General features: G+C 31.9%; 1 protein-coding gene across 2 annotated transcripts; it reads left to right on the plus strand.

The window, feature by feature from the left end:
* Positions 1-1811: 1811 nt before the first annotated feature.
* On the plus strand, positions 1812-3757 carry LOC147395123 (heavy metal-associated isoprenylated plant protein 7-like). Of its 2 annotated transcripts, none has more exons than XM_086454204.1 (5): positions 1812-1999; positions 2114-2330; positions 2429-2634; positions 2724-2814; positions 3095-3757. In XM_086454204.1, the coding sequence occupies exons 1-5, from the start codon at positions 1991-1993 to the stop codon at positions 3487-3489; spliced, it is 918 nt and encodes a 305-aa protein (XP_086310330.1). In that variant the 5' UTR covers positions 1812-1990; the 3' UTR covers positions 3490-3757. The 2 variants fall into 2 exon arrangements, with proteins under 2 accessions (XP_086310330.1, XP_086310331.1); XM_086454205.1 differs by having other exon boundaries at positions 1813-1999; positions 2727-2814.
* Positions 3758-10775: the final 7018 nt, after the last annotated feature.

Below are 10775 nucleotides of genomic sequence, written 5' to 3' on the forward strand. Positions count from 1 at the left end.
ATAATCTGACGCCCCCATCATAAAACCATAGATCATTTTCCTCGGGATATACAAGGAAAAGATTTATGATTCTGTGTACCCCGATGCAAATGATCTACGATTTTGTGATGGAGATATTTTGCCTTAATTTAAACATCCATTTCGAAAAATTTATAAAATAGATTTTAAGAAAATGCCAAATGTCACACTGCCATTGGCTCACTGACTTATATGAATGTTTGGACCATACAATCAACTGATATACGGTTTGTGGGTCCTTAGGTGGGACTAAATATCAAAACATTTTACCTCTTTAATGCACCACTCGAGTTCACCAACCAAATAATCATAAATTATTCAAGTAGTTTAGATGTACTCTCCACATTTGGTGAATATTTGATGAATCCTTATGTTTTCAAACATACTCCTTGACCTTAATCTTCTTGGTTGGACTAATATGGAATGATCTAAATGTCATCATCATCCACCTCAAAAAAAAAAAAAAACTCACCATTTTTCTTCTCAAACTAGTCATCTATACCTCTTGGGGAAAAAAAAAATTTCGTCAATCATAAAATTCTATTTGCATGGTTCAAACCTCAAGATAATAAATGATTTTTGAAGAAGTAGAAAATAATAGAATTTTGATCGAAAAAATTATAATTATCAACGATTAATAATATGATTAAAAATAATTTATCCTCATATGGAATATAACAGATTTTGAAGAGAAAATTAGGGATTTTATCGTTTGAGGTTGAAGTGGGTATTTAGTTCATTTTATTAATTGAAGTGATTCTAGAGCCTTATAGACTGTGGACTAGGCTTGTATTTGGGCTTTACCTTAGTCCATAGACCATGATCTTGTCCAAGGATTAGTCCCGTGGCACATGCAGCGCTTGCACATCACACACGCCAAGTAGGTGAGGGTGTGTCCTCGTAGGTGGTCCTAAGGAATTAATACTAATATTGGGTATCGAACTCACGACCTACATGCATTGATTGCTTATTGGTTCAAAATTACCATTGAGCCTATCTTGGAGGGTTGATTATAGAGAATTGAGTCAATGGGCAAGCATGTCACGCAATTGAAAATATAGGGGTATCTCAAAATATTTATCAAAATGTGGAGGGGTATGTGTCTAAATCACAAAGAAATATCTAATATTAAAACATTTATTGTTCCTAAATTCAATTATCTGTTCTTAACTTCCTTTTTTTTATTAAAACATTTATTTTCTTTCCTTTTTAAGATATATATACTTTATTTAAGGAATGTTATGGAGGATAAACAGACAATAAATACATTACTTGCTAAATTTTTGAGGAACTATACAATGTTTGTGCATACAACTACTTCTCAGTGGTCCCGATCAAATAATCAGGTCAACCCTTTCACCTGATTAGATGATCGTAAGAAGTAAATCTATCATGATCGTTTTTACGATTAGGTCACAATTGTACGGTCAGAATCATTCCTATTAGAGTATCTTTTCAAGTCTGGTGTCCAAAGTCGCTTGATTTGATTGGTGGGATGAGAAATATAGATTTCCTAGGGATTAGCATTTATAAAATCTCAACCGTTCATTGACACTAGAATTTTTCTAACATCGATGGTGGTCCAGTGCAATCGATCAGTTCGTAAGAGCCAATACGATCCTGATCACTTGATTGATCTACTTGGTCAATGATCACAATGTACTTGATCAAGGCCCAAAACCCTAAAAAGCTACTGCTAGATTTGTCTTAAACTGTAGTCGGACCGTGCGCCCCTCCTCCCTTGCACGTGACACAACTTACCATATAAGTTGTACGTCATAGTAATGATGTGATGAGAAAGGATTTGGATCGGATGGCCAATAACCAAGAATAATAGAGACGGAGAGAGAAAGAGAAACTAAGTGAGAGAGTGAAGCCTATTCAATTGGCTTTATAGTTCTTATCTACGCTTCAGTTGAAGCCGAAGCCCTCTCTGTGTTTGTTGTTTTAGTAACTCCAACCAGAAAAGGAAATGGGGGAGGTAAGAAACCCTAATTTGTTTGAGTTTCTTTGAAAGATTGATTCTTTTCGTACGAAATTTGTGTTGTTTTGGTTGTTAATTGGAATTTGTTCTGGTTTTGATGGATTATTGCAGGAAGAGAAGAAACCAGAGGAGAAGAAAGTAGAGGAGAAGAAACCAGAAGAACAAGCGAAGAAACCCGAAGAAGAAGCGAAGAAACCAGAGGAGAAGAAAACAGAGGAATCGAAGGAATCGAAAGAACCTCCTCCACCTGAAGAGATCTTATTGAGAGTTTACATGCATTGTGAAGGATGTGCGAGGAAGGTTAAGAGATGCTTGAAAGGATACGAAGGTTAGATCTGATTTCAGATCGATTTATCTGTTTCTTTTTTATCCGATTTCATGAATCTGAACTCTGTTTCTTTGATTTTGTTTATTTTTTATTTTTAGGTGTTGAAGATGTTCAGACCGATTGCAAGACTCATAAAGTAGTTATTAAGGGGAAAAACGCAGATCCTTTGAAGGTTTTGGAGAGAGTTCAGAAAAAGAGTCATCGACAGGTCGAACTTCTCTCTCCAATCCCAAAACCTCCTACCGCAGATGCGAAGAAGATCGAAGAAAAAAAGGAAGTTAAAGTAGAAGAGAAGAAAGAAGAAGTTCGTTCCAGATCTCTCTTTGATTGTTAGATTATTTCGTTTTTTTGAAGTTTAATTTTTTATTTCTATTTCTGTCTCTGTTTTCTTAGCAGCCTGTAGTGATTGTAGTGCTGTTGAAGGTCCACATGCATTGCGAAGCTTGTGCTCAGGAAATCAGAAAACGTATAATGAGAATGAAAGGTAGAGTAGAGATAGAGAAAGAGATTCTCTTCAATCTCATCGATTTCTTCTTGATTCTTCATAGATGCACAACTGATTCAACTTTAAACACTTTTTAAAAAGGTTTTTTTAAGTCTTTTAAAAGTTCTTTCGATCTGAACGATTCTCATCCACAAATCCTTTAAAAAAAAAATTCAACTTTTTTCTTTTTCTTCCTAAAATCAAGTATTTAGATTTTAGAATCCAATGTGTTTTGTTCAATTGAAGCCTATTTGAGATAAAATCATGCATCTTTTTTCAGGAGTAGAGGCGGCGGATCCAGATCTAAAGAGCTCACAAGTAACAGTGAAAGGCGTTTTCGATCCATCAAAGCTGGTTGAATACGTTTACAAACGAACCGGAAAACACGCAGTGATCATGAAAACAGAGCCAGAGAAAAAAGAAGAAGAGAAAGGGAAAGAAGAGAAAGAGAAGAACAAAGGAGAAGAGAAAGGTGGTAAAGGAGAAGGAGAGAAACAAGAGAAGAAAGAAGGAGAAGAAGCGAAACCTGTAGCTGAAGAAGATGCGGCCAAATTACAACTAAATAAGAATGAGTTCTACTATTACCCTCAAAAGTACTCGATGGAATACGCCTACATGCCTCCTCCTCCTCAGTTCTTCAGTGACGAGAATCCCAACGCATGTTCAGTTATGTAAAAACTGATCTCCATCAAGGGTAAAAATGGAAAAAGACCTATTTTCCTTGAACTGCTTATTTTCTTCCTTTTGTTTCTATTTATAAATATTTCTAAATCTAAGGGAGAAAAGCTGTAGAATTTTGTGAGATCGTAGTTTTTTATTATTTTTTATTATATATGATATATGAAATCTCGTAGTTGGCTTTGTGGATTTGAAGGTCGAATCCTTGTATGTAGGGACAACTATGGACCGCATTTTAATGGAAAATCTTTTATTTTTATTTTTATTCTATTTTTCCTAAATTGAAACATTGCTATTTCTTCTTTCACGGGCATTTTGGTATATTTGAGAAAACATGCAAGTTTTGGTTAGTGGAATCTTCCACGTACCCTGTGACGTCATTATTTAGAGTTTCTATTACCACACCAACTTTTGGTAAAAGTTGGTGTGGCAACAGTAGCTCTCTTTCTAAATAAGAGAGAGAGAGAGAGAGAGAGAGAGAGAGTAATATGGAAAGAATTAATGGTTGGTGAAATAAATGCATTTTTTGTTTGTATATGCTGGATATTCTTAGAAATTAAGATTGGGAGTATATCCTAATATTAATTTTATATAAATAGAATATTAAATTTAATTTACGATCAAGGAAAAACGTAGATTTCCTGGTGATCAATAGAATACTAAATTTAATTCTAAATAGATTTAGAAGTAAAGATTAGATTTAGGAGTGATTATCCCAATATCAGGATTGATGTAATTAGTTATCTAAAAATAAATTCAAATCTATATATCTTCTTTGTGGTATGGTTTTATTCAAACCTTCAAAATGATTTAGTTTATTGTAATAAAATCTAATTACTTGGATTACTTAATGTATTTGATGTAGATTTCAAAGGGCTTTGGATTGAATTAGATCTAGTAATTTGCATTCATACAAGGGATATTTACAAAAATGTGATCAATTTTGACGAATTTATGATTTTGGCTCACTATTCATTTTAATTTTCAAAACATGAATGATAACGAATTTGGTACTTTTAAAGCGACAATTTCTATTTGTTTCATTTCATTATTAATCCGTAATCGACCTGAACACATGTCTTATTTTTTAAATTATCAATGTTTAAAAATTTTAAAAAATATTAAATCATATTAAATTTTAAAACATCTACTTTTCAATTACAAATATAGAAGGAAATCAAAGGACTAAAAGATGTTATCTATATGTATTTATATGAAATTAAAAATAAAAATATATATTCATATCAATTTTTTTTTTTTTTTTTTTTTTGGAGTGGATTGGGGCATATCTGAATTTGATATGAAATTGTATCAAATCTAAGATTTTAAAATTTGATTGTTCATTTTTTTTTTTTAATCTAATCGATTCGGTCCAATTCGGACATCAGGTATAATCATTGCTAGTCCTACTTTGAACTTACCAAATAGTCACTTTTAAACCTGTAAATTCGTCATGAAATGATGATTCACCCCTCCTACAAAGCTTCACAATGGTGTGGGATATTAATAAACAAACTAAAAGTTTAAAAAATTTTAAATAAAGTAAAGAGTAGGAATCCGGAACGGTGTCCCATACCTAACCAAGGTCTTTTTTGAGGATCCACTGATCGTATGGATACGTGGTCCATCCCTTGATGAATCTACACACAAAAGATCAGTTTGATTGGTGATGCGCACCTATTGATAATAATATCGTCTTAAGAATGATTTTTAATCATTGGATTTAAACTACTTTTCAAGAACTTAGATCTAATGGATATATGTACAAGCTATCAAATATTATAATTTTTGGTACGTAGGTTCATCCGCACGGTTAGTGAGTGACACCGTTCTGGATCCCCACTCTAAAATAAAATATCATCTCTTAAACCTTATTAATTTTGATAAATTTAATTCATTTCGAGATAATCGATCTATGTAATCTTCCTAATAGAAAGACTATAATATTAAAGTACAGTACTGTTGGGCGTGGTGTAAATAGTGGGGATGAGGTGGTTGCATCTTCTTTAAATTCATAACAAACAGCTTTCTTACACAGTTGCGCCCACTCTTCTAGTGACACTCACGTAGGCATTATGGACTGCCTGCCTTCTTATCTTGAAATTTGTGGAAATATATTATAAGCTTTTTTTTTTTTTAAATTTATTCTTTTAAATGTAAAGAGAAGACAGCCAAACATGGTCAGTCTCGTCTTATTCTCTTTCATAGAAATGCTGAAACTGTACTGTAATCTTTTGAAAGCGATTCGAAATTGTGTCTCATTGTTTTCTTCTCCAAACTTAATCACTCGCATTTAAATGAGTTCTCATAACTCCAAAATTAATTTTATACGTTCAATTTGAATATATAATTTGGTATTTTATTGGAGGATGAATCTGAAAATAGGATGCCCCCTTATGACACAGGCCCTCTACACTCATTACATAATCATAGATCTTTTGCCTCGGGATTCACAAAAAAATTTATGATTATACATATCCCTGGCAAAATGATCTCCAATTCTGTGATGGAGGTTCACGTGAAAGTAATAAGAATCGTGATATTCACACACCCCGTTACACCTCGTGACGTGACATGAGTTTGAATCATAGATTTTTCTTTCACGATGCACAATTATACATCCTTACAAATATGTGAAATTGTGTATCTTGAGAGAAAAAAATCTATAAGTCTAACACATGTCACGTCAAGAGGCATGTGTCAAAGGGGCATCAATCAAGAAATAATGTGGAGGTGTGTACGATACTACTTTCATTAAGATAAGTAAAAACATATATTGTTGTGATTGCACCTCCACGTCAACAAATTGTGAATTGAGGTCAATGAGTATGATTCAAAATTTTAACAATCGAGTTTTATTTGTTATTGACAAAAGAGTTGTGCTGTAGTGATTGCAACTGGGGATATTTTGATATGGTGGTGCACGAAATGTCCATAAATGCATTTTACTCATATTTTGAAGAAAATGCATTTATAGATATATGTACATCATCACGTCAAGATGTCCCCTCATCCCAATATTTATCGACAAAAAAATCGTCCAACCGGGTTGGACATAAAACAAATCCCTTTAGAAATTCGTTTAGTAGAGCAAGTTCGGCTCTCTCCTCTCGAGAAATACATTTAAGAAAATACCAACCACAACCAACGTTTGAAGTGAAATATAAGAATATACGGTTGAGATGAAATGATATTCCTAGAGATTCTTCACAAATGAGCATCTAAAGCAATCACAACCAACGATTGATTCTATGCGTCAAACATTGTTTGAGGTTGGAAAAGTCCAAATATCTATGCACCTACGAAGTTCGAGAGACCGCCAACTTGAAAAACGACTTAAATGGGAGGTTCGATCTTTGATGAGTCCGGATCCAGTACTCGTGATGCTGAGTCTCTATCCAACTTCTCTTTTATTTTAATCAGATTTCCATCACTGAAACATCTCCAAATTATAAAATTATCCTCATTAGTTAAACATTTGAGATTTGTTAAAATCTTATATTAGCTTTTCTGTATAAAAGAAAAATTCTTTCCTCTTCACCGTGACCAATAATTTGGTTCCCTCACTAAGGGTCATTTTGTTCAAATGGTTTATCACATCAGTAATCCAACACTACAATTCTCTACGTTCCATTGAAAAATTCATATAGAAAAAAAAAATCGAAAAATAATTTCTTTGAGTGCTCAATCCATGATTTTGAAAATGGATGGCTATCGAACTTTCACATAACTCCTAAACTCGAAATTAAAATTTTGACAGTGAAAAATAAAGTATTTTGAAAATATTTTCTTTCTAAATTCATAGAATCATATTTTTGAATGTTACAAGGCGAATCCAAAGACCCTTAGTAAGGGTAGACTCTTAATTTGACTTTAAAAAAAAAAAATCCAAATACATTTAATTAACGTGGAATGTGCACAGAAGCATAGATTTTATGAATTTTTTTTCACTAACATCAAAGATAAAAATCTCTGATTATGTGTGCATTCCATGCTAGTTTATTGTATTTTACCGTCTTTTCTGTGTCAATTTAGTATTATTTTTTTTGAAAAAATCAAATCTCATACAACAAAATATCAAATAATTTTAGAGACAAAGACATATAATTTTTTGTCTATTAAAATTTTATTTAAATTAATCATCAGAATGTGATTGCAGGATCTGTAATGTAAAATTGTTGGATAAGGCAAAATAGTATATTTGTGCTAAATTAACTATTGCTTTTAAATATTTTCTTATGAAGCAATAGTGCAAATTAAAGCAATGTTCAAAGTTTAGCCAATCTTCTTCATAGAAATTGAGGGAGAGACGGTGAAGTATGGGATCATTATTCACTTCTGCAATTCCAGTTGATTCAACTTCATTTCTCCAAGTGGGAATGAATTAATTATTGGTGAACTTAATGTCTCTCTATCTCTCTCTTCTGCTAAGGCAGTGATGAGTGTGGTCATCACATGGTGTGATAGTACCTTGGTGTTCTGAAATATCTACACATGAGGACCCATCAAGATGACACTTGTCAACTTGATTAATGTGTAAATCATATAAACATGCCACGTTTCATCAAGATAGGGATACAGATAGAAAAATTAAATGACAACATTGCCCTCATACCCCTTGTATTATTGCAAAAATGTCTTCCCCCAAAGTAATTTTTAATGAAATACAACTAAATTCTACTTTGCCATCATTGGTAAGTACTACTGTGGTGTCCTACTGCACAATAAAGGGCACATGACTTAATGCCACACCCAGTTGGTGTGAAGTTAGTAAAAATTGGAGTAGCAATAGCAACTCTCATTAATATAAAAGGACTCCGTTAAGTGAGTTAAATGATGATCATATGTTTGTTTTTTAAACAAGTAAAATATAGACCTTTTCAACATGGAATATTATAAACTTTAAAAAGAGTAATATGTGTTCACTATATATAAAAAGAAAAAGTACATTAAAAAAGAGGGGGGAATTTAAAAATGTTTAAAAGAATTCATTTATGATCCACTACCAAACTAATACACCAAAAGAATTTAGGTACTCAGTGGCGATCGTTGATGAAACGTTTACGTCTTATTTCTTGAAAGTCATAACACAATCACACTCTATAGTTAATGTCCACGATGAATTATTTTGTAGTTATTTTCTCAAAATGTTTAAGTCCTCACACTCTACAGTTGACATCCATGATGAATTATTTTGCATATATTTTCGCAAAATATTTAAGTCTTAGATAACCATGCTCTGCAATTGACGTCCACGATGAGTTATTTTGTAGCTATTTTCACAAAATGTTTAAGTCATAGATACTTAATCATGCTCTGCAGTTGACGACCACGATAAATTACTTTGTAGTTACTTTCATTATATCACCCATCCTTTCGAGCACCCCAATCTATTATTTTCCTAGGACTTTGCGATGGCTTTATGTGGTGACTTTCATTCTACTATCCTTTTTTACCTAGAACTCTACAATGATTTTCGCTTTGGTGGCTTTTGAGCATCCCATATAGTCATTTTTCAATAACTTTTTGATATATATATATATATATATATATTTTTTACTTTAAAGTAGTTTGGTTGCTTTTAAGTATCCATATTTTTTTTTGGATCCTAGGTAGTTATTTCCTCAAGTTGCTCAATCCAAAGTTTGAATATAAGATAAAAATATACGAATCCAACTAATACACTAAAAACACTTAATTATTTAGGTATAAATGATGCTGAAAATTAATTCCATATCCTTTGGAGTAGTAAGATCACAAGAAATTTCAAAAATCTTTCCGAGGAGGATTAATAAAAATATATGTAAGCTAATGTAAGAAGTAGAAAAATAGGAATATGAGCCTTAACAGAAGACACTTATAAATAGCAAAAGAATTTAAAAATGAGTCATAATAATCTAATAGACTAAAAAATTGATCGCTTTGACTTAAATTTTTTTTTAATAATATGACGCCCCCCTCTGACACACGCTCTCATCACAGATTCATAGATTATTTACCTCGGGATATACAAAAATTAAAAAATTAAAAAATTAAAAAAAAAATTGTGATTATGCGTATCAAAAGGTAAATGATCTACGATTCTATGATAGGGGTGTCAGAAAATCATTACACACTTAAAAATTGATCAAGTTGGCTTAGTTGGATAAGTATTGGCTAGCTCTGGTCGTAATTGCCTTTTCCACTTCAGTCCATGGCCAACCAATTAAGCTATTCTTTTCTTTTTCTTTTTCTATATTTTTTTTTCCACGCTTGAATGTCACAATGGACGATGTTCATACTTCTCATGTATGTTTATGTGTTATTTAACTTTACATATAAGTATTTTTCATTTTATTTTAGTGTTACATTTTAGTTAGAGTATTAAAATATAATAAGAAGTATTAAATTAGGGAAGTGAATATTATACAATTAACCATGCTTATATTAATCTATAATTAATATAATGCGCTTAGGTTTGATGGGAGTACATAGGGTGGTGGGTACAAGGGAATATATAGATGGCATAGGTGTTTCATTGTAGTCCTCGAAATCTTATATTCTAGTCAAAATGCGACATAATTCTGTTAGGCTAAAAAATTAACGGTTTAGGATATTGGGTGCCATGTGGCAGTCAATTATTTAAAGCCTTGGGACACGTGGGAAATGGTGGAAAGGTTTGGAGGTGGGATCAAACTGTAATAAAATAAAAGCTATGTTATGTACTTGAGAGACAAAGAGAGGTAAAAGCACATGAGATGTTAAATTATTAGCCAACCTATTACTATTATTGAGTGTCCTACCAATTCTATAGGTCACATTTTTTTTTTTTTTTGTGGTAATTTGGACACACTTATGCTTCATCCTAAGATACATTTTCATTTTAATGTTTATTATCATTTTATTCTATCATCTTAGCTAAGGTGTAGGCTACTTTAACTATTAGGATATTTAATATTTTTAATTATAATAGTTTTTTTTTTATATTTTCCATAATAAAGTATTCTATAAAAAATTGATTTTACATGGAAAATGTCAATGTTTTGAGAAATTTCTTGTAAAAAAAATAGTATGATTATATCTTGATTAGGTTGTGTTTGTTATTAATTTTGCAATTTTTGAATAACTTCTATAAAAAAAAATTACTTTAGTGAGAATAACTTTTGCACTAGTATTTTTCAAAATATTATATATATATATATATATATATATATATATATAGCTTTGGCCGACCGCACCTACCAACCACCCTAGCACGTGTTCAACATTTAAATATAGTCACTTTTAAGGGGAGGGGCATATAG

Source organism: Akebia trifoliata, chromosome 9 (assembly GCF_017979445.1).
Source record: "Akebia trifoliata isolate Shusen 1 chromosome 9, ASM1797944v1, whole genome shotgun sequence".
NCBI lineage: Eukaryota > Viridiplantae > Streptophyta > Magnoliopsida > Ranunculales > Lardizabalaceae > Akebia > Akebia trifoliata.